General features: G+C 49.3%; 1 protein-coding gene across 1 annotated transcript in view; it reads right to left on the bottom strand.

Annotated features, from left to right (window-relative positions):
* Positions 1–27,773, bottom strand: part of UBASH3A (ubiquitin associated and SH3 domain containing A) — a 35,838-nt gene that overhangs the window by 4,778 nt on the left and 3,287 nt on the right. Inside the window, exons 3-12 of the mRNA XM_054576234.1 lie at positions 25,918–26,104; positions 23,711–23,909; positions 20,356–20,525; positions 18,666–18,874; positions 10,966–11,092; positions 8,852–8,951; positions 5,716–5,838; positions 3,462–3,554; positions 1,171–1,315; positions 366–472 (exon numbers count right to left, since the gene is read on the bottom strand). Of these exons, the coding sequence (XP_054432209.1) occupies positions 366–472; positions 1,171–1,315; positions 3,462–3,554; positions 5,716–5,838; positions 8,852–8,951; positions 10,966–11,092; positions 18,666–18,874; positions 20,356–20,525; positions 23,711–23,909; positions 25,918–26,104 (1,460 nt within the window). The remainder of the gene's footprint in view (positions 1–365; positions 473–1,170; positions 1,316–3,461; positions 3,555–5,715; positions 5,839–8,851; positions 8,952–10,965; positions 11,093–18,665; positions 18,875–20,355; positions 20,526–23,710; positions 23,910–25,917; positions 26,105–27,773) is intronic.

Here is a 27,773-nt window from a genome sequence, read left to right as displayed (position 1 = left end):
ATGGCCTCAACAATTGATTGTACTTATACAGATTTTTTTTTTCCATTGTCATTCAAACATGTCCTGCCATTTAGTTGTTTGGTTCCTGTTCTCTTTGTTTCCTAAGAATCTGGCACAGGTGGTCTGTGTTGACCCCGCTGTCCTGGGTCCCACAGGCTGTCCTTGGGGACCCAGGGCCTGAGGGACAGGGAGTGTGTGTCTGTGTGCTTGGGAGCTACAGGGGCAGCAACACAATGCTCAGTTGCTGGGGTTGGGGAGGAAGGGGCTGGCGACTTGTTAAGTTCAAAAGAGGGCCTGGTTGCCATCCCTGAGGGAAGACCCTGACCCCCCAGGTGGCTCATTCCGAGCACGGTGGGGGCACTCACCGTCCTGAGGGCAGCTGCTGACCATGCGGTCCACGCTCACCGCGCACCTGCGCACATACTCGTTGTAGCTCTCAGCTGGCAAGAGGGAGGCGAAAGGGAACGCGGGCCTAGGGGGAGAGAGGGAATGGCTGCCGCCCTGGCCTGCTTGGTGGGGTCAGGGCTGCGCGTGGTCGGGAGGAACACTCTCCAGGTCGGCTCTGCTCCAGGCAGGGCTCCCTGTCGGCAATGAGGCTCGAGTTTTGTGCTCAAAACTGGCCAAGGGCTGCCGTTTAGTCCCAACATCCATTCTCACTGAAGACCACATGGGGTCTGTGACAACAAAGAGTTGGCCACTGGCCGAGAGTGACAAAGATTCTCGCTTTGAGCAAACTCTAGTCAGGCTCCTCTGAGCCCTCATCTCAATAGACCTACACCTTGGGCTTTAGTGCTTGTCCTTGCAGAGTCCATTTTAGCAGAATCTTGTTAAGTCAGTTTAGTAAGAATCCCCTACCCTGGGTATCTGATCCCTCTTCCTGATAGCTGAGCAAAGTCTGTCCCCCCCGCCCCCGCCACGTCTGATCATCCTGGTTTGCCTTTAGCAAGAATCCCATTAGGTCAGTCTAATAAGAATTACACTACCCTCTTAGAAATCTTTCTCATCCACCAAACCCACACTCTCCTCCTCAGCTACAAATCCCCCCTTGTTCTTATTACATCCAGAGTTGGGTCCAATCTCTCTCCCCTACGCAACTTCTCAGTGTGGGGGCCCTCCTCACTACCCTTAGGAAGAGGAAACCCCAGCGGAGACACTGTGCGAACGGCGCACCTGTACTCAGTGCTGACGTTGACATTGGCCTCTTTCAGCTCTTCCAGGGTCATGAGGGTAGGGGCGCTTTTGCCGGCTTCCCATTTGGTCCATTCAAAGATTCCAGGCTCCACTTTTATCTTCATTTTTTTCTCCAGTTTGAGCTCTGTGTTGAACAAAATACAAGTGCTAATCATTTCCATGTTTCCATTTTGGCTTTATGTAAATAGGTCTCTTCCCAGGCCTAAATAATATCTTTCCAAATGTGATTTGTTTTTTTGGCCAATACTGTTTTGTGATCACCTATGGTTGTGCCATTTCTGAGACAAAAACCATGAGAGAGTTGGAAGGTGTCAGAGAGAGGAGTGATGACCTTCTGTCCACGAGGAAAGGGAAGCCTCCTCATTTCCCTGCACCACCAGCTCGTCCTGATTGGCCGGTGCAACTCTACTGTCAGATCGGCACTGGGCTTCGCCCATGGGTCAAGGATGAGAGCACACCAATGGGGCCTTGGCCAACCCAATGATCCATGCAAAAGATGCAACTGATCTCGGAGGGTGTCAGCCACATGGGATGTCAGCCTGACAATACAACATCTTCTGGAACATTCTGACTCCCCCCAACTCATCCTTCCCAAGCATTTTATACCTTGACCAAAAGACTGATAAAGCAAGGCCATCTATCTCTTTTTGTGTGGAAGAAAAAAAGACCTTAGTGTCTTTATTTGCATTGGAGAGAATGACATTAAACTCAAAAGCTGGCAATAAAATCCGTCCCCAAAATGTATCCCCGGTCCATGCAATGAGTTCCTTTGCAAACAGGTTTAGAAAAGAGTGAAACCAGGGTATCGGGGCCCCGAGCTGTCCTGCAGCCTGTGAAGGGCTGGTGTTCACTGCGAATAGATCACACAGAGGGACAGTTCGGAGAGTCTGCCAAGTAGCCCATTGAAGCTACTCCTCCTTTCGAGGATATCGTGTAGGCCACAGTTCTGTGGTCACACTTGGGGAAGTGGTCCATCTGGATGTTCACTGGCACAGCATTGAAATAAAGTCTAGCACGTAGTGTCTCAGATGTCAGTCTGAAAACCGAGCTGGTCGTGTATGAACACCCATGAAGAAGGCTCAGTACCCTTGTTTTTCTGAATTAACATAGGGTGTGTCAACTTGTGCCCTTTAACAGGCATATTAATAATAATGATAATAATTATCTGCAGATAAAGCAAAAGTCAATTATGGATCACGGTAAAGACACTGACATTATCATTGTCAGAAAACACTTTCGAGAACTTATTTTTAGATGCAAGAGACCCAAATCGTAGAAAAATATTCACAGAAATTAGAACAAATATGTCAATAACGAAGCCATGGCCATGAATCATGATGTAAGAGGGGTAAAGTTATGAAAAATGTTTTTGAAGCTCTCAACCCTTCTCTTATTAGGGAGGCCGGCCAGAAGAACACCCTCATCCCCTTATTCAGATGTCGTCACCATGGTGAGGGAGGTTGTGTAGGGAAACGAAGACTAAGGTCATTGCTAGAAAAAGACCTTAAGACTCAAGAGGAAGCCGTCATAATGATTTCAGCTGGTGACCTGACCCCTGTGTCTCTGAGAAAGTCGAGGCAAGCCCCGCCTCCACATTTGCGCATTGGCTGCACCTGTGTCCACGCGCTCTCCCTGTGTCCCATCACTGTGGATGGCCGGCCTGTGCCCCTGGGGGGGAGCTGCTTCGCATCCTTCTGCTGCACACAAAGAGGGCAGTGGCGGGGGGCGGGGTTCAGAGGGAAGAGCAGACCCGAGGCCCCCAGGACAGGCTGCCCTGCCCTGGCAGGAGCTTCCTTCCCCCTGCGGTGGAAGCCCCAGAAGCTCTGCCAGCGGCTTCTGACCCACATCAGCCTTCAATGGCGCTGGACAGCTCCCGGTAGCTGATTCCCGGGTCCTGGGAGTCACGCATGCATTGTGGACTTCGAAGGACCACAGCGCTTCTCAGCTCTCTGGCTTTCTGAGTGCCGCTCCCCAGAATTAAAAAACAAAAAACAAAAAATGAAAAAACAACAGCCACCACATGGCAAAAGCTGCCAAAGGTGGACCGTGCGATGACAGGCCCCAGCCCTCAGTTACCACCCTGGCATTCCCGAAATGCCAAGGGGCTCAGTGCCTGCTAACGGCTCTGAGAGGGCGGGTCCCTAACTGTCTATGACTCAGGGGCCGTCCATTGCCAGTGCTCTGGCTCCCACCTCTGCTCACTCCCTCGCCCCTTGGAGAACAACTACGAGGTCAAGGCAAGCTGAGCCGCTCACTGAGTTCTCACTGACCTTCCAGGATGTGTTTGGCTGTCTGCACACAGCGGAGGGCTGGGGAGGTGAAAATGGAGGTGATTCGGACGCCGCTGTCCAGTAGTGCTTCTCCTGGAAAAAAGCAAGCGGAAAATGCCTCTGTATAATGATAACCTCCCGCAGTGGCAGCCACAACGGTTTGCCACACGAGAGACGTAGGACCTTAAGTGGCTTTGAGATTTCCATCCTCTGCCGTACACATGCTGTACAATCCCCTGCAGTATGTGGAGCCCATGAATAGGGGGAGATGGCACTCTTGTAACTGTGTTATGTCCTCTGGGAGGAAGGAGATCACCGCAGGGTGCCTGAGCCATTCAGGTGAGCCCATTGAAGCAGAGATTTTCTCCGGCTGTCACAGAGGTCAGAGAGATTCAAGGGCAGGGGGATTCAACATGTGAGAGACTCTACTGCTGGCTTCCAAGATGGAGGAGCCATGTAGCAAGAAATGTGGATGGTCCCTTGGAACTGAGTGTGGCCCTGTGCTGATGGTGGCAAGGGATGGAGGACTTCAGTCCTACAACCACAGGGAACTGACTTTTCCCATAGCCTGATGAGATTGAAACTGCTTCCGGGAGCCTACAGTTGGGAACTCAGTGCAGCAACACTTTGATCTCAGGATTCAGGGCCCTGAACAGAGAACCCACTGTGCTGCATCTGCGTTTCTGGTCAATTGAACAGGTGGGTGCTGCGTTCAGTTCCTGGGAGTTTGTTCTGAAGTGATGGAGAGCTCAAGACTGCCCGAGCCATGGAAGCACAAGTCTGGGAGCTGTGCATCCTCTCACAACGCCAGAGGACCTCATCTTTGGTAGAGAAGGGGGCCTTTTCAGTAGGACAACCACAGCACCAAAGTCAGGAGGTTTTAGTGGATGCTGCCACGGGCTGAATTGTGTCCTCCAAAATTCATATGTTGGAGTCCTAACCCCCAGTGCCTCACAATGTGACTCGCTTTGGAGACGAGGCCTTTCGAAGTGATCACGTTAAGATGAAGTTATGAGGGCGGCTCTAATTCAATCTGATTGCTGTCCTTATAAAAAGGGGAAAATTGGACACAGAGATAGACACGCACAGAGGAGGGAGCTGATGTGAAGGCACGGGGAGAAGATGGCCGTCTACAAGCCAAGAGGAGAGGCCTGGGGTAGGTCCTTCTCTCTCGGCCTCAGGAGAAACACCCTGCCTGCACCTGCATCTCCCCAGAGCTGCGAGACAACCCATTTCTGTTGAGGAAGCCACTTGGTCTGCGGTGCTTTGCTATGGCAGTCCCAGGAAGCTCATATGGGGGCCGGCAACTGACCACGTATATACCCACTCACAGACATACCAAATACACACGCAGAGGTTGCACAAACATCCAGGTGAGGATTTAGGCATGAAACACACACTGCATAGGCACTGCACAGAGAAGACACCCATACCAGCACACATAGCACACACACATACACCACCGTGTGCTGCAGGAGAAGGGGCGCGGGCAGGTGGTGGAGAGCAGGTCACACTGACCCATGGGAGTCCCAATTGTGTCCTGTCTCCTAACTGCACGTTAAGTGACCTCACATCAGTGGCCTTGACACCATCTGGGTATGAGCACACTATTTACATCCCTGAATTCAGCAAATGCTACAAATCAGAGCTATACCACCTGCCCAGATCATTGGCACTAAATGTTTACACCAGGCCACCTGTGAGGCACTGGGAACGTCAGGTTCCAGCGAGTTCCTTCTGCTAACCAGCTGTGTGACTCGGGAAGCCCGCGTGCCCTCCTGATTTTAGATTTGAGTTTCTTAATTCATAAAACGAAGACCAGATGAACCCAATGGCCTCTCCTGTTCCCAAAAGTCAACCATACTTTTGCCCCAGACATAAAACAAAGGCCCAACATGACAGATTTTGAAATATAATCAAAGAGGGGATGTATTTTAAAAATTTTTAAAAAATGACATCCTCAGTGTATACAGTAGTCATTAGTTTTTTCTGTCCCTCTCTGTTCTTTCCATATTTTTCATGCCTCCCAACCTCCCCAACCATCTGTTACTGGGCCAAATCTTGGAATTTCCACTTACTAGCTGTGTGACCTTGGGTGACTTACTTAACCTCCCTGTGCCCCAGCTTCCTCATCAGCAGTATTGGGGATAATGCCAATACTGACTTCAAAGGACGTGTAGCAAGGGCTCAGTACACATCAATGAGAACCATTGGTTATCGTTACTATCCCTACTAGAAAGGCGCTCCAACGTACCTGCCATCCTGGATTGGAAAATTCCACAAGACGATAATGGCGGATCGTTTTCAAAGCCTTTGAGGCCAGTGCTCCGTCGGGGCAGGCTGCAAGGGAAGTTCAGGTCTGGCCGGTAGTATTTTCCTAAAGCACAAATACACACCAGACATTCATTCCTCTCAAGTTAGTGCATATTTGTCTCACAACACACCCAAGATCAAGACACACGTTAGAAGCAGCGTTAGCATTTAAATTGTTGTCGACTGTGTTTTTTTCTTGAAAGTGCTCTGTGATGTGGATTCAATTCCAGGAGAAAATGCTGCTTTACTGTGCACACATTTCCTCAAATACAGAAAAGGGTCCCAGGAATCCCGAGACCCTTCTGTCCTCTTCGGACCCCTCCTGAGGACTCGCCTCGCTCATACAGTTTTCCTAATGAAGAACCAAGTGTCTCCATGACTGACAGAGCTTAACTTGATAAGAATCTCAAGTTGGCATTAATTAATTAGGTGAAATTCGACCCATCCCCACAGCTTACAAGTGTCGAGTGTCGTATTGCCTATGGGGACAGAATCCATATGGCCGGAGATGCCCTGCATTGTCCATTATTCAGTCAGTTGCTTGAGGCGGGACTGGAATCTGGAGGATTCCCTGGACTCTCCCCCGCCACCCACCCACCCAGAGGCTGCAAAGTGCCGTGGTGCCCTCTGACCCTGAGCTTGAACCTGACAGTCTGAGCTTTAATCCGACAGTCTGGTGCAAATCCTGGCACCACCAGCTACTGGTTGTGTGATTAGAAGCAAATGACTTAATCTTCCTTATCAGTAAAAGGGAAAACATAGTTTTGATGAATTATTGAGATAATGCCCAGAACACAGGTCCCGTAAGAAGTCAAGAAGTGGTAAGTCTGATCTCATTATCAGATTATCAATTACCCTGCAGGGGACACCACTCCACACCAAGCCTTCGCATTCACCCAAGTCACCCCCAAACCTCCTTGCACAGCAGGTTCTAGCAGCCTAGCCACCTTTCCTGCGGCCTGTACATACCACACAGCGGGCCCCGAGCACCCCACACCCGGACCCTGGCCCTTCCCCAGTGCATGGGGGTGGGGGGGCAACGGCAAGTGCGCATGCCTTGTTTTTTAGTTTCCAAGCATGATTTTTATGAAAGCCCCCTCCCTGGAAATTCCATTGGCAAAGACTTTAAGAGAAGTCTGTGTCTTTTTTGGCTGCTAGAGACGGATGAAGAGGAGGAGTGGGTGGGCCTGATGCCTGGCTGGTGGTGGCTCCCGGGCCTGTAGGTGATGGAGACGTCGCCCAGGTAGTGGCCAGTCATCTCAAGCTTTCACCTGGTTGAAGGACTTGCTGTTGGACATGCCCACCAGCTGCCCACCGGCTCCCACAGGATGACGATGTCCTGCAGATGTGTCTTTATCACCACGGGCCTCTCCATGGGCAAGGCCTCCTTCTGGGCCTTGTGCACGTGCTCAGGCAGCTGATAAATCCCACCCGCGGTAGGTGAATCTGTGGAAGTTTCACTTGTTCTTCTGCTCCATTTGCACCATCTTGTTGGCTTTTTGGAAAGGACCACCCATTTCCTCTTAAAGACCTTTATTAAATGCCAAAGCATGAGCTGTGTTTGCTGGGAAAGGAAGTTTTTTTTTTTTTTTTTTCAAAGAGAAGGCCCCTGAGTTGCATCCTATTCTCAAAGGCATCTGTGATTCGAAAGATGTCAAGCTGCTCCATTTTGTATTTTTGCCTTCAGTGACAATTTGTGGTCACTTCGAGAGGCAGAGAGCAGAGTTCAGAAGAGAAGGCTATGGGGCAAGGTCAAGTTCTGACGGAAGTGGAATCTGCAGAAGAGGGGCTGCCCTGGGCCAGCACCACTGGGAATGAGGGATCATACGAGGGGGTGGGTGCTTGGGCTAGAGGTGAACAGGAATCAGGAGGAAAGTTGGAAGCAAAGAAGAGGCTGGCAGCACCCCCAGATGCCCTGTTGTAATTCATTCAACAGTACAGTCTGTGAAATGCAGATGAATTAGACTGCCAGTTCTTACTTTATTAAGGGATTCTTTACCCTGTAAAGAGACCCACCAGCAGCTTTCTTTAACCTGGTAATTTCCAGTGCCTTAACATATTTTCCCTAACAGGTGGCTTGATCTTTTCTCTAGATGACCAAATACTCTTCCTCACATCTACCTATTGTCCTCTTGTTTCTTTTCCAAGATTTTGTGTCTCAACCTGACCTTCTTTTATAGAGACAGCCACAGCACTGTCTCCATGGGTTCTTTGAGAAATACGCGGTCATGATGTGATCTGCTCAGAATTTTTCTGGTGCATGCTGGGCACTTGCCACTGTTTTTCCCCTATTCATGCCCCCCTTTCTTGGTCTGCTGGGCTTCTGGAGGGATCCCAAAGGACCCGGCTAGCTCAGCCGTGGTGAATGGATTTCATCACTGTGTTCATTCAATACTTTCATGTGCACAATTAGTCTTGGCTTAGAAACTGTGGCTGTCCATTAGGGGACAGATGAGCACAGATACGGATGTGGGCCCTCAGAACAGAGCCGGGCTTGGGTGTACGCTCTTTTCCCAAGCACTGTCCTTGGTTCTTGGAATCTAGCGGGGTGAAGCTGGAGTGAGCAAGAGACATGTTCAGAAATATATCCTTCAGTTGAGAAAGAGAACCAAACAATTTACGGAAATGGCCACCGCAGTGAAGATTAGCTGGAAGAGATAGAGCGATGAGATGGTGAGGTAGGGTGTGTGCCAGCAGCTGAGGGGTCAGAGAGCACGGGCCAGGGTGGCTTGCTCGGAAGTCAGTGCTGCGCCCACTTCCCAAGTACCCTGTGTGGCACTGGATCGAGGGGACTGGCCCTGTGTCGCGCCAGCAGACTTGCTTCTTATTGAAACCATTCCTCCATCTTCCACAAAGCATTTGGCCTGAGATAGCCAAAGACAACATATACACTGGAATGCTTCCATGTCATGCCTACAGGGAAAGATGTAGCGAGTATCCATCCCATACATACGATCTATATGGAGTCATTCTAAAGAATGGTACCACGGGGAATGTAGCTCAGAGACTCGGGCGGTGATCTCACTTGTCAGGTTGATCTTGTGTTTGGGTTTGGAGGCCGCCAGGACTTGACCTACCGTCCGGAGTGGAGCACTGCTGCAGCCATGACTTCCCGAAGATTTGATCCACTCTCTCCCCATGGCGCACCACCAGCACATGTCTCCTCGCGATGGTGGCCTAAGGCGGTGGAAGGAAAGAGAAGTTGCGGTCAGCAGTGGACATGTTCAAAGATCTGTCCATCAGTTGAGAAGTGTAGCCAAACGTGGTTAAAATGTGCACATTAACACCCGTATTATTAGACTTAAAAAAGGCATCTCTCAGTCATCCAACAACTGGCCTAGAAATGGTCCCCTTCCTTTCTTGTTCTGTAGCTACATCCCATTTTACCAATGGCATTGCAATGGAAGAGGACTAGGAATTGCAGCTGGAAATCTCTTTAATTTCTTGCAACTTTTTATTTCCTGGGCATCATAACCTTATAAAAGAAATGAAAAGAAGCAGGAATGCCCCAAACCATAGCACGTTAACTTCTCTGCTCTTCGGTCTCTCCCAAGTCCTTATCCCTTGTCTTAGTTTGTTCTGGCTGCTCTAACAGAATACCACACAGTAGGGTGGCTTGACAACAGCAGACATTTATTTCTCCAAGTTCTTGAGGTCAGAAGTGCCATAGATCAGGGCGAGGCTCCTTTTCTTAGTGGCAGGCTTCTTGCAGTGCCCTCACATGGTGGAAGGGGCAAGGGAGCGATGGGGTCTCTTTCATAAAGGCACTAATCCCGTTCATGAGGGCTCCACCCTCAGGACCGGAGCCCCTCCCAAAGGCCCCCACCTCTTAACACCATCACACTGGGCACAGAGACAAGGCAAAGCAAATAGCATGACCGTCTCTTACTGGATGGAGTGTGTAGCCATTCAGTTCTGGATGCAAACAGCTCCCTCCCAGGGCAGGGCATCAGGGGGAAGGCTGTCTTGTTGTCTTACAGTTTTGAAGCATGGTGGTTTGGGGATCACCTATGCTGACACCAGGGCACCTTCCCCTTCAAGAAAGAATATGAAAATATCTCATTCTGTCCTCTCGTCCCTACTTGATCTACAAGTAGGTAGCAAGGCACACATGTGCTCCCAGCTGCCGTCTGCTTACTGACATCCTCGAAGTACCATGAATGTGTTGGGCTGAGGTTCTGGATTTGGGGCATTTTTTTCCGTGGAAGAGCCTGCAGCATTTCAACTTTGAAAAGCAGAGCTTGGCACCAAGAATATTAGGACACGGTGAAAAGCCCACGGGGAATGGAATGGGCTGAACCCCAGGGTCCACAGGGCAACAGGGCTGCCGTGACTCCTCAGTCGTAAAGTGCAGTATGTGTGTCCTGTGGCTGCCGTAACCAAGGGCCACCACCTGGGTGGCTTAAAACAAAGTAAATTTAACCACTCCCAGCTCTGGATAATGGAAGCTCAAAATCAAGGCGCTGCCTCACAGGTTATAGGGGAGGGCTCTTCCTGTGTCCTCCAGTGCCTGGTGGCCCCAGCAACCCTTGGCTTGGGCTGCATGGCTCCAATCTCTGCCTCACACGCACATGGCCTCTTGCCTGTGTGTCTTCGTCTTCTCGTCTTCTGTGCATCAAATTCCCTTTGTTTTCCTCCCACAAGGACAATTGTGATTAGATTTAGGGTCCACAGGATCCTGTTGTTGAGGCTGCCGTTGCCCCCTGTTAACCGAGCATGAGCCTCCTTGTCTCTCCCAGCCTGCCTTGAAAGCTCATAAGCTCCATCTTTTAGGGCCCAAGGGTGGGGGGACTCCATCACAGTTACCCAGCTTGGTAATGAGAGAATCAGGGCGAGAGCTCTGGATTCCTGGCAGGGCTGTGTCCCCATCTCTTCCCTGCCCTGTGTCCTGGCCCCGTGACCAAGTTACAGCCACGTGCTCCCTGTTCTCGCACACTTGGCAGGTACCTGTGGGGTGTAGGCTGGCTCACAGCCATCGGGGGTTCACCCTGTGCCCAGGTGGATGGGGCAACCTGGTGCCTTGGCACCGGAGGGAAGGGCTTCCTGCCAGCCCGCCCGGGTCTGCGCTCTGCTCCGGGGCAGCAAGGGGGTGTGTGTCTATAAAAGCCGCACCTGTGAGGCTGTGTCTAAGCAGAGTTAACATAAAGGGTGATGTTGCTGCCCTCACTTTACAAAAAAGGGAGCCCATCACCTGTAAAGCCTGCATGCTGCCGGCACCCCGGGGCCTTGGTGGAGGATGGAGCTCCCCATTTTGTCTGCTGCTGGCTTCCCCATCCTTTCTGGAGTTCAGGTCCATGGCTAGACTGAAGGTGTATGTCCTGTGGGTGAAGAAACAAGAGCCTGAGTCATGATGGCCGTGGGAAGCACTGGGTCATGCGTGTGCTCAAGAATGTACATGATAAGGCAGAAGGTCATGGTGAGGACCAGCCAAATGATGAGTTCAAAGAGCTCAGTGCTCAGCACATAAAAAATCCCAAGTAAATGGTGGCTGTTGGTCACCATAGTGCCACCTGTGAAGGGCTGAACTGTGTCACCCCAAGTCCATATGTTGAAGTCCTAAACCTTTGGGAACTCAGGCTGTGACTGTATTTGGAGATAGGGGGACTTTAAAGAGGTAACTAAGGTAAAATGAGGTCGTTAGAGTGGGTCTTAATCCGATATGACCAGTGTCCTTGTAAGAAGAGGAGACTGGGACGTAGGCAAACATAGAGGGACGACCGTGTGAGGGCCGGGGAAAAGACAGCCATCTGCACACCGAAGGGAGAGGCCTCAGGAGGAACCAACCCTGTAGACACCTTGATCCTGGACTTCCAGCCTCCAGACTGTGAAAGCAGGTTTCTACCATTTGTCCGCCTAGCCTGTGGTACTTTGTTCCAGCATCCTGAGCAGACTAATGCAACAGTCTCTTAGCATCACCTTCGATAGTGGCCGAAAGTGTAAAGGTAGGCGTGGTTGGGATGCCGGGAGGAATGAGCTATGGACACACATAGGAAAGGGACGGATGGTGTGGGAGGGCGGGTACAAACAGTGCCCAGGTGTTGCAGGCCGTGAGGAAACTGCTACCCATCGTGCGAGTCAAGAAAGGTGCAGGGGTGGGTGGGGTTCAGGGGCTCTGGGATGACTGAGAGAAAAGAACACACACACTGAGGATACGCGGGGGTTGATGACGGCAGGGTGCCCTACATGCAAGTGTCTGGAAGGAACTGGGAAGGGGAAGAGCAGGCAAACGATCATGTCCCCCGGGGAGAAGTTCATCTTGTAAAAGGAAAGGTCATCTTTATAAACTCAATTTTAAAATAATCTACAAGCAGAGCAGAGAAATGGGGAAGACACTAGAGATGGACATGGGAAAAAGGGTTGTGCTCGATTTTGTTTTTAAGGTAACAGCATGTTTGTTTGCTGGTGGGAATGATTGGGAAGGTCTTGGGAACAGCAGGTGACACTGGCATGATGCCCTTGGAGAGAGGGGCTGCCCGGGAGGGACAGAGACAGGCACCATGGGCCGGGGCCCTGGGCTGGGACAGCGCACTGGGCAGGACAGTCTGACGGAGGAGGGCAGCTGGAGCAGAGGCTGCAGGCGGGTGGCGTGGTGGCGACAGCTGGTGGACACTCTTCTGACTGTTCAGCTGTCATGGTGAGTAGGAATGAAGAATACAGTAGATGGCCTTCTGGTTAAATGGAAAAGTTAGACACAGGCCAACTGGCGGGCAGGAGGGCCCGAGGGCTGAGTATACAGGTCTGCCTGGCCACAGATGGTGTGATTTATGGAGCAAGAGAGGGAGGCAGGTAATCTGATCATGTGGGTGACCGGTAGGGGACCAGCGCCTTTGCTACTATTTTCTTAAAAGCATTGTTCTCACCTGGCTCTTTGGATCATAGTATTCTTTGTGAATTTTAACACAGAGAAACATTAAACTTCAAGCATTTAATGATCACTATTAAAGGCAGAACTAAATGTCCCTTTAAGATCCCCTCCATTGCTTCTATGCTTTCAAACCTCTCCCCAGAGTCCAGAAATCAGAAATGCATTCCTTTGAACTGCCTTCTAGTTTTAAATAATTTTCTTTTTGTGTATAATTCTTGGCGTTGATGGGAGGTCACGTAAAGTACCATTTATTCTATACCGTTTCTTTCCCTATTCCTGATGCAGTTGTTAGACGTGAACTTGCCCCAGGCCAGGTCTCCTGTCTGTTGGCTTTTCTGTTACACCAGTTCTCTCTCTTCTCTTTCCCTCAAGCCAAAGCCATGTCATAGATTTGTCATTTTTAACATCTGGCAGGGTAACATTCTACTCTGATTGTTTTTATTTTTTGAAGTTTTTTCAGCTCTTCTCCCCTGTTTACTCTTCCAGATAACTCTTCAGTCATTCACTGAAGTTCTAGAAAACAATGCCACAGGGATTTTTTTCCTGAAATTTCTTTAAACCTGGAAATGACTCCAGGAGACATGAACATGTTCGTGATTCTCCTTCTCCTTCTCCTTCTTCTCCTTCTTCTTCTTCTCCTTCTCCTCCTTCTCCTCCTTCTCCTTCTCCTTCTTCTTCTTCTCCTTCTCCTCCTCCTCCTCCTTCTTCTTCTTTTGACTCATGAATGTGGTGTGTTTCTACTTATTAGCCCATTTGTAGATTTTGCATTTCTCTTACAGAGGCATCAGGGCCCGTCAATTCTCATTAAACCAATAGCTCCCCACCCTCCATCCAGAGACCCTCAGGGAGAACAGAGCTGGGAGCATCGCAGGGGCCATCTGTCCTCCATCTCAACCACCCACAGCCTCCGGTCGCGGCTTTCACCACCACTGCATACGCCCTGGACCATTCATTGCCCTCGCGGTGGTTTGCTTTAGTTAATGCATTTCTTAAATTGTCTGCAGCCTGTACCTTCTCTTTCCATGTTGGTGCCTGTCCTGTCTTGAGCTGTAAACTCCTATCAGTGGTAATTAGGTCAGAGACTCACTGTGCTTGCATGAAATGTGCTATTCAGCCTTGGCTGATGTGGCTCAGTGGGTTGAGTGCCAGCCTGCGAACCAAAGGGTCATAGGTTTGAGTCCCAGTCAGGGTCACGGGCCAGGTCCCCAGTAGGGGGTGCACAAGAGGCAACCACACACTGATGTTTCCCTCTCCTTCTCTTTCCCTTCCCCCTCTCTAAAAACAAACATTTTTTTTTAAAAAATGTGAGCTTTAGTTGATCATAAAGAGACTCAGAACACTGATGTTATATTCGAACCATTGACATTTCCCTCTTCAAAGGAACACACTCTTGGTAGCGAGGGTGCTATTCATAGACTCCCCCATCGACCTGGGAAATGTTGGTCGGCTTTGCCTTCCTGAGGCGAGGCGGGGACACCAGCACGCTGCTTGCGGCTCACCGTGCAGAGCGCAAAGCCTCCTTATCTATAAATAACACCTGTGCAGTTTACAGTTAGAGACAGAATCGACTTTTTTTTCTCTTGCCAGTCTTTCAAGTGCAATGCCATCAAAATGATGATGGGATGTGGGCCACGAGAGGAGAAAGGAAAGGACCTTGCATTTTCATATTTCTGTTTTTCTCTTTAACTTAAAAGGAACCCTTCATGGTTAACTTACACCCTCGATGTAGTTGCATCCACTCTGGTTTCTGAAAGGGGCTCAGCTGCAGTCTGTGGGGTCCTATGGATGACGTTGCCGTGTTAGTTGCTAAAGCCACCGTAACAAGATGTCATACACTGGGCTGGCAGCTTAACAACAGAAATGTATTCTGTCACAGCCTGGAGGCTGAAAATTCCAGCTCACAGGGCTGGCAGGGCTGGTTCCTTCCTTATGAGTGGCTGTCTTCTCCTCGTGTCCTCACGTGGTGGTCCCTCTGTGTGCACCTGTGTCCTGATCTCTTCTTCTCCTAAGGACGCCAGTCTTACGGGATTAGGGCCCTCCCAACAGTCTCGTTTTTAACCAAATCTCCTCTGTAAAGATCCCATCTCCAAATACAGTCCCACCCCGAGGGGCTGGGAGTCAGGGCTTTGCTGTGTGAATTTTAGGAGGACACAGCTCAGCCCAGCACACCACCATTATTGCATTGGAGCTACTTGTCTCCAGCTCGCCCTGTGGTTTTGCGAAGTTACAGGCTTGTAGGGCTTTGTTGTTGGACCCCGCATCTTGGTGAGAGGGTGACAAGGTGTTCTCTAAGTCCTGCCACTCAAGCCCCCCTGCTCTTGGTCCTACGCTTATCCTGCATACATTCTCCCACGTGGAGAGTTGAAAAGTGCTGTGATTCAGGAAAACACTCCTCCAGGATGGTCACCCCGATCACCTCTGCCCTTTCCCTTCACAGGGACCCACGAATTTTGCCATGTGGATTGCCGTTGAGGGAATCCCGGCTCCCGGAACCACGGACATATGAGCTGAGGCTGTTGTACTGGCGATGGGCAACCATGGCACTGTAGCTGCAAACTCACACCTATGAGCGTGTCCCCTGAGGCCGGGGGCATCCTCCCCGTAGGCCTGTACTCTGCTCGCAGGTGCTGTCAGGCCAGCAGTTCTTGCGGCCTGGGTCGCACACGCAGAGGGTGAGTCCTGCAGGGGTATTCATTTCTACATGTTCCGCTACTCAACAGATTGGTGATGTCGAGACACTCACGGACCACTGCCTAAGTTAAAAAGCATTCGGTGTTTAAGAAAGCACGTTTTTGGCAGTTCTGCAACTCTGAGCCAGGGCCCCCGAGTCTGACAGCAGGCTGGTTCTGACACCTGCCATTCTGGCCAACAATCATGTCACAGTTTGTCTCACTGCTCCTCCAGGGAGGATGGGGGTGCTTCCAAAGCAAGGCCACACAGACACTCCCCAGCCTCGCCTAGCACTTACTTTTCTCTCCTTTTGTTGCAGCTTTTGTTCACACTTATTAATTCCTGAGGGAGACATACCTCTAAGAAGAATAGTCCCAGAAATATCAGGCTTAAAGGCTGGAATGATTATTTTGGTGACAGGGGACCGACAGATTAATTGTGCAGCAAAAGATGTTACAGCCACAAACTTATTTTCTACTGAGTCTTGACTGCCTAGTTTTAGAAACACCCAGGTTTGCCAGTTGCTTGGTGACGGTGAGGCTCCTGTCCTGGAGCAGGGAGTGGGGGACCAGCTGGAGGACGGGAGCAGTAGGGATGCCCCACGCCTCTGGAACTCCGAGACTCAGTTAAGGTGGAACCAGCATCTCTCTGCTGCTTTCCTTAAACCGTGTATTGGATCAGATGAGGATGGAGCTGGTACTAAAAGGAAACAAGTGCTTCCTTAAATGAGTGGCAACATCCAGCCCCTCCTCCCCCTGAGTCCGAGAGTGCTCAGAACCTCCAGGGGGAGGGAGGTAGTTGATTATTTCTGCAGTCCCAGGTGGCACCAACATCCTGTGATTTTGTGGTGGCCCAGGGGACCCATGACCCTGTCTACATCTGCAAAATTGTGCTTCCCCTGAACAACTGGTCTACCCGCTCATGGCGTGGCTGTGATGGTAGCAGCCATAGCCCTGCTCACCTCGGCTGTGGGAAAGCTTGGAGCAGGGATCTCCCAGCATGCACCTAGTGTACAAACCCCAGCTCTGGGTTGTCTCACTTGTTTCCTTTTGACCCAATTTCCTTGTATTCTTTTCTTTACATTTAACATAGATTAATTTCTATTTTGAATAAGTAATACATTTATATGGTTCAAAATTTAAAAATTATGGAATGGTACTGAAGAGTCTTTGTCCAATTCCTGTTCATTCTTCCAGCTTCAATCCCCAACCCCCACTTGGTAGCCACTGTTAGAAGCTTCTAAAGAGTCTCCTTTCCAGGGAACTTGTATGCGTAGACTTGTATATAAATACACATCACGAATCTATAGATGCACCAATAAGTATGTTTAGCTTCATCCTTTCCCCACAAACAGTACTATATCAACTGTCCTGCAATGTACCTAGGGCTTTTTCATATTAGTACCTAAAATACTTCCTCATGACTGTTTTAAAAAATTTCAAGTATTCTATTGTGCGGCTATACCACAATTTATTTCACTGGCTTATTTGTAAATTTAGGTATCTCTTCTATAGGCATTTAGGTCAGGGCTGAAAGCGTACACACACTTTTTTTTTCTCCAGTTATCCAATCAAAAGCCATCTAGGTGCTGTTGGCAAGAGATTTTGCAGATGTGATTAAAGTCCTTAATCAAGTTGACCTGAAGTTAATCAAAAGGGAGAGTGTCCTGGCTGGGCCTGACTTATTCAGTTCAAAAGTCTTTTAAAAAGGCCTGGGCTTCCCTGAGCTCAGAGATTCAAGCAGCGGCCTTGTCTACCAGACGGGTGGGTGGTCTTTCCCAGCTGTCCCGCCTAGACCAGGGGCCTTCACTCGGCCATGGTTTCCAGGCTGCCCTGGGCTCCTTCCCTTCCTTCTTTCCTGCTTTTGCTTAGCTAGCCCCAAAAGCTGCTCAAGGCAATCCCCTGTAATAAATCCATGCATGTGTATGTAGATACATGGCTTGCAGTGTATGCATATAATACAGATAAAACAAGATAATATAACAAAATATAGATTAGTTATATTATAAATAATACTTATATATGTATAGAATAATATAAAATATACTTATATGTATTTGTATTATAAATATGTATGTGTGTATATATATCTATAATATAAATATTCTCTGATTAAACCTTTATCGATACTAAATTTGGTATCAGGAGTAGGGTGTTGCTATAATACCTGAGACAGAGCAGTGGTAGAGGCTGGAAGAATTTTGAGAAGCATGATAAAGTCTACATGACCTTGGCCAGACTGTAAATAGAAATATGGATGTTAAAGGCGTTGCTGGTGAAGACTCAGAAGGAGTGAGGCATAGGTCATAGGAGATTGAAGGAAGATGGGTCCTTATTATGCAGTGGGAAAAAGTTTAGTGAAATTATGCGTGGAAAGCAGAACTCGTAAGTGAGGAAGTTGGTTATGCAGCTAAGCGCATTTCCACGCCAAGTGTTAGAGGTGTGAGGAGTCTGAGAAATTGAGGGAAGAATTGTTAAATAAGAGGAGCCAGTATTTGGTGATTTTGAAAATCCTCAGACTGTTCAGGTGATGCTAAAGATGCTACAATTAAGAAATTCCAGCTGAACATGAAACCACTGGGTGTCCTATAGCTTCAAGAAAATGAACGCTGTCAACAATCATGTGTACTTGTGGGGGACCCCCCAGCCTCAGGGAAGCCTCCAGCCCCAGCCCAAACTGACCACAGCCTTGGGAGCCCCCGGGCTAAGCCACGCCCAGACTCCTGACCCGTGGAAACTGCGGGATAATAAATGTATATGGTTTTAGCTGTTAGGTTAAGGACATCTGTTATATAACAATAGGAAAGTAATAATGTGCCAGGGGACTCTAGAACAGGGGTGTCCAACCTGCGGCCTGCGGGCTGCATGTGGCTCGGGATGGCTATGAATGCGGCCCAATACAAAATTTGTAACTTTACTTGAAACAGTATGAGATTTTTTTGTGATTATGTGTTGCAATGTTTTTAGCGTGTGGCCCAAGACAGCTCTTCTTCTTCCAGTGTGGCCCAGAGATGCTAAAAGGTTGGACGCCCTTGCGGCTGGGTAAAGAGATAAGAAAAACCAAGCACAGGACTTCTGATTGTAACTTATGTCCTTAATAAGGAAGTAGTATTTTGTAGTCTTTTGAGGTTAAGACCTCAGAAGCCATATATAATAATTTATGTTTTCTGAATGTTAGCAGCAGAAAACCATGAGTCAACCAAGATCCTTACTGCACCCCTGCAGGGATAATGTTGCAATTTATACCAACGATGGAATGGTCTAGAAGCATGCAAACACCGTGGCCACTGTTTTCAGGTGGACACTCTCAGACAGTAACGCAGGGGCCTGTGGGCTGCCTCTCGAGGCGACGCTCACCTGTGCTTCACCCAGGTGTCACACTCTCTGGCTCGCTCCGTGTAGTTCTCCGGCAGGAAGCCCCGGCAGCCGGTCCGCTGTGAGAGCCCAATGACCCAGCCCTCGCTGGCTTCCTCCTGCTCGGTGGGGTCCACAAAGATGTAGTCACCAGGATTTAGTGGCAGCTCGTCCACGTTCTGGGGTTTGTACTGAAATATGGCCCTCAGGGTCTGGAAAAGAGGAAAATGTTCTCTTGTCTCAAGCAGGGACTTGGGCTGGGAGGGACAAAGGTAGTGGACTCATGTCTGTCTCTGGCGTTCAGCCTCCCTCATGGGCTGCATGTCTCCAAGGCGCTACCTGAGCCTTTGTCTCATGAGAGATAGCGTGGAATATAACAAAATGCAGCACAGAAGTCTCTGGCTAGATTTAGAAATGAATATTGGTATCTATCATCTGTCTAGGTTTGTATGTACAATATGTCTGTATTTATCATCAATCTATCATCTATCATCAATCATCTCTCTATCATGTCTATCATCTATCATTCATCTCTGCATGTATGCATACATGTATCTATCATATATCTATACATCTATCTTTCTACCATCCTTCTATAATGTCTATCATCTCTCTAGTTTTCTATCATTCATCTTCTATCTATCTATCTATCTACCCACCCATCTATCCACCTATCTATCTTTGTACTTATTTCTTATATGAAATATCTCAAAGCATAACCAAACTTTCACATCTACCTTCTTTGCAGTGAAGTTTTTTATAGCTTCTTTTACAACACAGAACACAGTGGATTCATTCATACTGATTCTGTGGGTCTGTAAGCAGCAATGCATGGTTTCTATTTGAACGAATCATTTTAGTGGGAGAAAGTCTTGGAATGAGGCTTCACCCAAATCACTGTCTAAGCAAATTACCGTATTTTGCTGTATATAATGCCTATCCATGTTTTTGGCCTGAACTTTCGGAAAAAAATCTTTTGTTTTAACTTTTTAATTCAATTTTTATTTATTTATATTTAGACACAAAACTGATTATCGTATTCTAGGGTATTACTTTGCATACTAGTTATTGCTTTCTAGAGTTACATTTTTAACACATAAGTAAAAGAATTAAAAATGTTTATATAGATATGGAATTAGTATTGACCATGTATAATGAACATCCCTCAAAAATTCGGGCAAAAATGTGTACATTATATGAGGCAAAATACAGTAATAAGCAACACAACATACTAATAAATCTTTACAATAGTTCTTTTTTTGTTTCCAGAAATGCTTCCATTTTTCCCCCAAATTTGTGTGCCTGCAACTTCTACAAGATGGGAAAAAAGGAGGTTTGTAGTTGTTCATATGGAAAATAATACAATAATTAATAAATACAGAATAAACCATGTTTCATGTACTCACAACTCTAAACCTATTTTGCCTCACCCACTCCACACACACACATATATATATATGTATATATTTCTATATATATTTCTATATATATATGCGTGTGTGTATGTGTGTGTATAAGAATGCTAGTTGCAAATTGCACAAAAAAAAAGGAAATAATTTTAGAGAAAGAAGTTCTTCCTTCCACTAAAATCCCTCCAGGAGGGCAGCTGGGGTAAGTGCTTGGTTGGGAAGCCCATTCATGCATTAGTTTCTGCAGGAGGATGCGGTCCGCCCGCCCGGCCCAGGCCGCTCACCTGGTAGTGTACAAAGCGCATGTCCCGTGAGTACAGGGCTGCGGTCCATTGGCAGCTGTGACCTGGGTTCACGGCTTTGGCCAGCTGCTCCAGCGTCCTCTGGTGGTGGGGGTAGAACTTGTGGGCCAGTGTGAGATGCAGCTGCTTGGTGCAGGGCTTCACGGTGCAGTCTGTAAAACCGGGTAAACACAGGGATGCCCGCCGTCAGCACTGTGCTCCCAGTGAAGAGAGGGCTAAGCACAAACCTAAAAATTAAAATAAGTCACCTAGGGCTTGTGTTTTATGCGCGCGCAGGCTCATCAGCACAAGCCTGTACACGAGGCCGCCCAGCCTCTGCACCAGGGCTCCCTTGGCCAGGCAAGGACCCCACCCAGACTACGCCAGCTCGCAACCTTCACCTTATAAAGGAGATGGTTGGGTACCTGCAGATTCTACAAGGATGTATAAAAGAGGTGGGTGTAGAGATGCGAATTTGGGGGAAGGGATGTTGGGGACCTATTAGTTTGTAAGCTGGTTGCCCAAACAGTTGATGAACATGTACGAAGCCGGCATTGCATTCCCTGGGGAGTGCACGTTACTCAGTGGCCTGGCCCAGTGGGCACACTCTCCAGGCCAATGGCCTCTTGTTCAGCTGCAGAGTCTCAGGAAGAAAATGCCAGAGGCAACACAACTCTGTTGAACATGACAGTCTCTCTGACATTCGGCTTGTTTCGGCTGGCCCCGGTCTTTCTAGGGGTCTTGCCCCTCGGTCCTCACTTGGGAGCTCTCAGGCCAGCCAGGGTCTGATTTCAGCTGGGCCACAAAATGCTCCATGTTCTGGGGAGGCAGTGGCCAACGGGAATAGTTCAGAGTTTGGTATCAGGTAGACCTGGCTTTAGGCCCACCCTGCCCCTTTTGGCAGGGCCACCTTAGCCTGGCTCGGCTTCCGTTTGGACCGCAGCGGCATGAGGATGGCGAAGGTGGCCTGCTGGGGCTGCCGCGGAAACCAGTCTCTGAACTCACCATCTCTAGGAGTCTTTCAGTTAATATCAGCTACCTGCTTCCCCTCCCACAGGCGACACACAGCAACAGACAGGATCTGTTCTCTGGAAAGTGTCGAGGGTGCTGTGAACACTTCCTGGAGCCCAGATGTGGCAGCCCCCGCCCATATTTCACCCACCACTGTGGAGGTGAGAAGCTTGGGGCAAGAGAGTGAGTGGGTGGCGGGGAAATTCCTTCATTTAGCAGTAGGGGCAGGGCAGCCTCGCCACATGAGTCAGAGTGGCCCGAGACCCACCGCTGCTGTCATCGGAGCCATCAGTGAGTCACTCCGACTCCTGAATGGGCTCTTGTCTTTTCTTCTCTCTGTGTCCCCATGCCCATGGGGACGTTTCACTGGGGAGGGACAACAGAGCTGTGAAGCCCTCAGGGTCAGGCGCAGGGCGCAGGCAGTGGAAGGGCAGGGTGGAGCCTGCTCAGGGTCAATCGACAGACTTGAGGTCAAGGCCTATCTCGCAGGCCCTGTGGCTGCTCAGTATGAAACCCAGCTGGTAAGGAGTGGGAGAGAGTTGGGCTCCAGGTCTAGTTCCACCACCCACTGGGGAGGGGACTCTGCTGGTTTCCTGGACTGTTGTCATAAATTGCCACAGACTGGATGGCTTAAAACAGAAGTTTGTTCCCCCATAGTTCTGAACAATAGAAGTGTCAAATCAGGGTGTTGGCGGGATCTGTTCTCTGTGGGCCTTTTAGGGGGGGTCCTTCCTGACTCTTCTGGGGGCTCCAGGTGTTCCCTGGCTTGTGGTTGCAACACTGGATCCCTGCCTCTGTCTTCACGTGGCCTCTTCCCTGTGTCTCTGTGTCCTCTTCTCTTCTTACAAAAACACCAGTCATGGGGTTTAGAGTCCACCCTATTCTAGTATGACCTCATTTTAACTAATTATATCTGCAAAGACCCTATTTTCAGTAGGGTCCTTTTCTGGGATTGTGGGGAGACATGAATTTTAAGAGACACTATTCAACCCATGAGAGTGGCCTTGGGCAGCCATATTACCCTTCAGAGCCTAGGTCTCTCTATTTGTGAAATGGGCAACAAGACCCACTTTTGGGGGAGAAGTAAAGAAGAAGTGAAGCACTGTGCCAGCTCTGAGGCAAGTGGCTGTCACATCGCACCGGGACAAGAACCACACTGTCTTTTCAGAGGCAGAAGGTTAAAGAGCCAACTTTTGAGCTCACATTTATGTAAAGGAGACTAATCCACAGAGACGGTGGGTAAGTTCATAATTATCCAGCACATCGATCCCCAGACTTGACAAGGCAGCCTCCCAGGGGACATCTGAGAGCCATGGATCTGAGATCATACACGTCTGAGGACAGGGCAGAGGGGCCACCTGAGCAGGGGCGAGGAGGGGTCTTCCCGCCAGGGCTGTGTCCTCTGAGTTTCCGCGTTAACAAATCACCACAACACTGAGCAGCACCAGGAACAACAGGGAGTTTCCCCCAAAACAGGCTACGTTGTTCCGAGAGTGAGAGCCTCGCCATTTTTCAGAGAGAGAAAAATGACTCAGGGAGTTGAGGTGCTGTGATTCAGGCACATCACTAACCAGAGACGCAGGAGCAATTTACATCTTCGAAGTCAAGCCCAGAGAACTCTCCCCACCGATGCCCGCCAGAGACGGCCTCAGGCTCCAGACCTGGGTGGCGTCTGGAGAAAAGGGAACGGTGTTGATTCCCTGAGTGAGTCTGGATACTCTTTCCCCAAAAGGCCAAGAAGAGAGGGCTAAGCTCAATGTTAAAAAATTAAAATAAGTCAGCTGGGGCTTGTGTTTTATACACAGCGCCGATGTGGTTAGGAGAGATGCCCAAGCTGGGCATGGAGCTGGGATGTGGCCCTATCCCCCTCTGTGTGCACCAGCCTACAATCCCTGTCGTTACACAGCCATGCAACGTTCCCACGGGACAGTTCCCCGGCAGCTGGAATACGGCAAGTGTTTGGAAAACCACCTTGAAATCAATGCAAACAAGGCTCTTCCTAATTAGAGACAAGACCACTGCCGGTTCTCAGAATCTGTTTGCTTACCCTTATAAGGACACTGGGCTAAATAGGGAGGATCTAGTGAAATTGTTCAGCCTTGGGTTAAGGCCGTATCAAAGAAGTTCCTTGGCCAGGGAGAGGTGGGGACAGATGTGGCCCAGGCAAGCGGGGGTGCACCCCTGAGCCCAGCCTGGACAGCTGTCTGGCCATCGCTGTGTTCAGGAATGTGCTTCCTGTCCTTGCGATCCACCCACTGTGCCCCAGTGTGGCGAGCACAGCCCCGGACAGAACCGGGCCACATTCTATTAACCAGGCCCTGTGGGTACACTGGTCGCGGCTGCCTACCTGCTAAGGTGGCTGCTTCTGTGGCAAATATCGTGGCGAATTCCCGGATGACTTCTGCCGCGCTTTCAGTCACGAAGAAGCCAAGGTAGCTGATGGAAGAATGGAGAACGAGAGGGACCACCGAAGGGAAGGAGCCCAGCATCCTGTCTCCAGCTCTCTTCAGAGCCTCGTGCAGACACTCTACCTTCTGGTCTTCACACTAAGGGGAGAGGCAGCCACGTGCTTTCTCAGGTCTCGTTATAAGATCCCCCATGTTAGCCTCAAACAAAAGGCCTCTCCAAGTGGGAGGCAACGAGCACTTACTTGAGATCAAAGAGAAGAACAGCTCTTTGGGGAGCACTGATTGAGGCAAAAGCCCAAATGCTGTTCCAATTAGAAGACAAAGGCCAGAGGTATTGATGAGAAAGGCAAGGGGAACAATGACTTCGAAAGAAAGAAGGCATTGCTATTGGCGCAGGTAACATACCACAATCATGTACTTCTAAATAATCAAAACAATTTTAAGCTAGCAGTCATCACATCTGCTTTCTTGTGAGCCTTGCAAATGGTTCCTTGGGGGCATGAGGCCGCTCAGGCCGGGTCAAAGGTGACCTCGCCCTGGTCTAAGCTTCTGAGGTTCGAGGCATCAGACGGGCGGGGCAGCTCCTCCGGGACGGCAGCCCTGGCTCTGTTTCAAAGTAGCTCATTTATTATTTTTAAACATCTATTAATGTAATTAATGAAAATTATGCAGCCCTGCAAACCTCTTTGCTGTTCACAATGCTGTAGCTATAACGTAATTTACCTGGTTCATGTATTTGGGGTCACGGATTTGTTCTATACCTGGTCCTCGGTTTCTTAGGGATTTCGGGTAAGATTCTTTGTGGAATGGAATATACTTTCAATGCCCTGGTGGGAAGTTCCTTGTCACTTTAACCACAGCCCCTCACTGCCCGCATCATAGCCTGAACCCGCCCCTTTTCTGGGCATGGCCCAGAGCTCTGCCCGGCAGGGCGTCATTCAGCTTCTGGAGGTTTCCGCAGACTCCGAGGCAGCCACGGTGCGGCAGGCAACGAAGAGGGGGCCGTCTGTGTCCCCGGCGGCTGGCCTGCCGATGGGGCTGGTGGCTACGCGTGCGCAGGGACTAAGCTGGTCACGGCCCCTAAGGGGGTCTCGGCTCTCAGGCTCCCCTCTTTCTGGGAGCAGCACGCACCCGGGAGGCTCTGGGCCCCAGCCCTCCTCCCGCTCCCCGCACAGGTGTCAAGCCCGCGAGGCTCACGCTGCCCATCCTGCCTTCTACTCTGTCCTTCATGGGCGTTTCACCCACAGAAACCTCTGGCACTGCTCAGCCTGGAGTCTGCTTCCAGGACGACCGTAAACCAACACAGACTCTGACCCCGCCTCCCTGCCGCACCCCCAGTTCCATATGAACACCCCTCCTAGTGCCACAGTGCCCCTCCCCACCCCAAAGCTGCAGGTGTGCCCCCTTCTGTCACCTGGAGAGGATCGTCTAAACGGCTTGGCCTGACCGCGGCCACCGCCGGGTGGAGCCCACAGAGCTGGCTGACAGCAGGGCTAGGCCAGGGCGTGTCCTCTCCAGGTTGATGGGAACCTCAGAGGAAGTGGTGTCTGTCCCCTCCCCCACCCCTGCCCCACATTATTCTCATATCTCCTTGTCTTTAGAGCAGCCCAGGCCCTTCTCACCATCCCAGGACCCCGTGGAGCTGTCTGTGTGACCATTGTCTAAGTCGGGGCTGGTCCCCTAGGTGGAGAACAGTCCTGCGTTTGTGACTGGTGCAAACCCACCCATTCCTCTGTTTCAGGCCCCCCGCTAACCTCTGGGGGCACCTTCACCTGAGGGATTCATTCTGGCGAGGGATGCAGAGATGCCCCAGGCACATTGTCAGACAACAGGGCAAATGGCACTTAGAGACAGGAACAAAAGGAAGGTGGGAGCACAAAGAGCAAAAATTCCTTCTGTCTGGGAAGCTGGGAAAGACTTAAAAATGGGAAGGGATAAATGAACTGGGTTCTGAAGGATGAATAGGAGTTGACCAGATAAAGGTGAAGAAGAAAGTAAAGGACAGCTCACATGAAGAAGTCAGCCCACCCCATGAAAATAAATTGTGTGGCCGCTCTCAGTTTGGTCCCATTACTGCCTAGTTTTTGCAGGAAATGACTTGGGCTGCTGGGGTAACAGCATTAACGGCAGGCAGGGGACGACTCACCGTGAAGAAGTCGCAGAGCGTTATGTGAGGGAAGACCTCATGCGCTTTGTTCTTTGTACACTGACGCTTGCTCTCTCTCCAGAACTCCTGAAGCTTTTCCAGCAGGGGCCCCGTGGGACAGAGGAACAGGGCAAACTCCTGGGGGATGGGGTCGTCTAGAGAAGGGTCATTGCAATGACAGCGCAGCCTGCAACAGAGAACAGGTCACATTCACCTGGTGTCGTGACAAAGAGATTCTTTCCCCTTGGACGATGGACAGTCAGAGCAACGGGCCATGCCGATCACGGTACGTGGTTTGCACCACGCACATCGGTCCCCCGGCCCCTCATGGTGAGGGACACCCACCATGGCGCTCTGTGTGGCCGCCTGAGTCTCAGACTCAGGTGCATCTGATTCCCAGGTCAAAGGCCGAGAAAATGAGAGGAAGGTGACAGCGAAACTCAGGACCTGGTCTTCAAATGACCGCTGTGGTCCAGCCAGCTCCTTAGCATTGAAAATTTGGTGGAAAAAAAATTCACATTTTAATTTTATCTCACACTTCAAATTAACCGTAAAAATCAACACCACAAAGAATGAGACAAAATTTAGGGGCCTATCATATTTTTTTCCAACTCACAAAAAGTTATTTCAGGAACAAGAGAAAATAACATACAACCCATAATTCCAGTGTATTTTTACTAATAATAAAAATGAGAATTAAAACAACCACTTTTCTCATTTGTCAAATGAACAAAATGTTTTCCAAAGGGTGACAGTTTGGCTCTACTGTGTCAAAGGTACAGGGAGAGTCAAGGATGAATTCGTGCAATCTCTATGTATGGCAATTTGCCGGTACATGTTAAACGCTTTAAAATACCCAGACCACTTGAACTAATATTTCTACTTCCAGAAGCTTAACCAAAGTAGAAAAACAACAAGTATAAAAGAAAACTGCTCATATAAAATATTTATGATAGAGTTATTTATAATAAGAAGGAAAAACTAAATGAATGATAATACATTTATTTATCTGTTCGTTAGAAATTGTGGTTTTGAAGAATTGCTAATGACTCAGGAAAGTGCTTGTGAGACAATACTAAGTTTAGAACACAGGATGCAACCACTTGGGAAAACATTATTTACATGCACATACATCTCCTTAATAATAAAAAATACCAACGGAAGCACCCACCCCTCTTCACCCTGGCTCACTCCTCCCTTCTAGAGGCAACCTCAGTGGGTAAGCTGATTTGTTTTCTTCCAGACATTTGAGTAATATTCATAAGTAGCACTTGTGTGTGTTTTATCTATATCATCAGCCACTGTTTGAATTACTCTGCACTTGCATTTTTTAAAGATTTTATTTATTTTTAGAGAGAGGGAAAGGAAGAGAGACAGAAACATCCATCGGTTGCCTCTCCTATGCGCCCCAACTGAGGACTGAACCCACAGCCCAGGCCTGCATCCCGACCAGGAATCAAATTGGTGACCTTCCACTTTGCTGACCAATGCCCAACCAACTGAGCCACACCAGCCCGGGCAATAACTCGCAGTTTTTACTCAGCAGTGTTTCCTTGATTCCTCCACATTAATAACTATACATCTAGTTGAGCGGGAACTTTCTTGGGCTGTACAACATGTCATTACGGACATATGTACACCTTGGCACAGTCATTCCACTGCTGTGCATTTAAATTTTCTTTTTAACACTGTAATTAAGGTTTTTGTATATGTTTTTTAGGCCCTTTGTAATTCTCCAGAGGATGGCCATAGACTCGGAACTGCTTGTTTGGGTGGCTACGCACACTTTCAGTGCTGATGGACAGCCCGGATTGCAACCAGGAAAGGAAGTGACCACCCCTCCTCCTCCCCAACCT

This window comes from Pteronotus mesoamericanus, unplaced genomic scaffold (genome assembly GCF_021234165.1).
Source record: "Pteronotus mesoamericanus isolate MK-2021 breed Mesoamerican mustached bat unplaced genomic scaffold, CSHL_Meso_final contig_116, whole genome shotgun sequence".
In the NCBI taxonomy this organism is placed as follows: Eukaryota; Metazoa; Chordata; class Mammalia; order Chiroptera; family Mormoopidae; genus Pteronotus; species Pteronotus mesoamericanus.
Note: the sequence above shows the minus strand (reverse complement) of the source record. Positions and strands in the feature narration are given on the sequence as shown.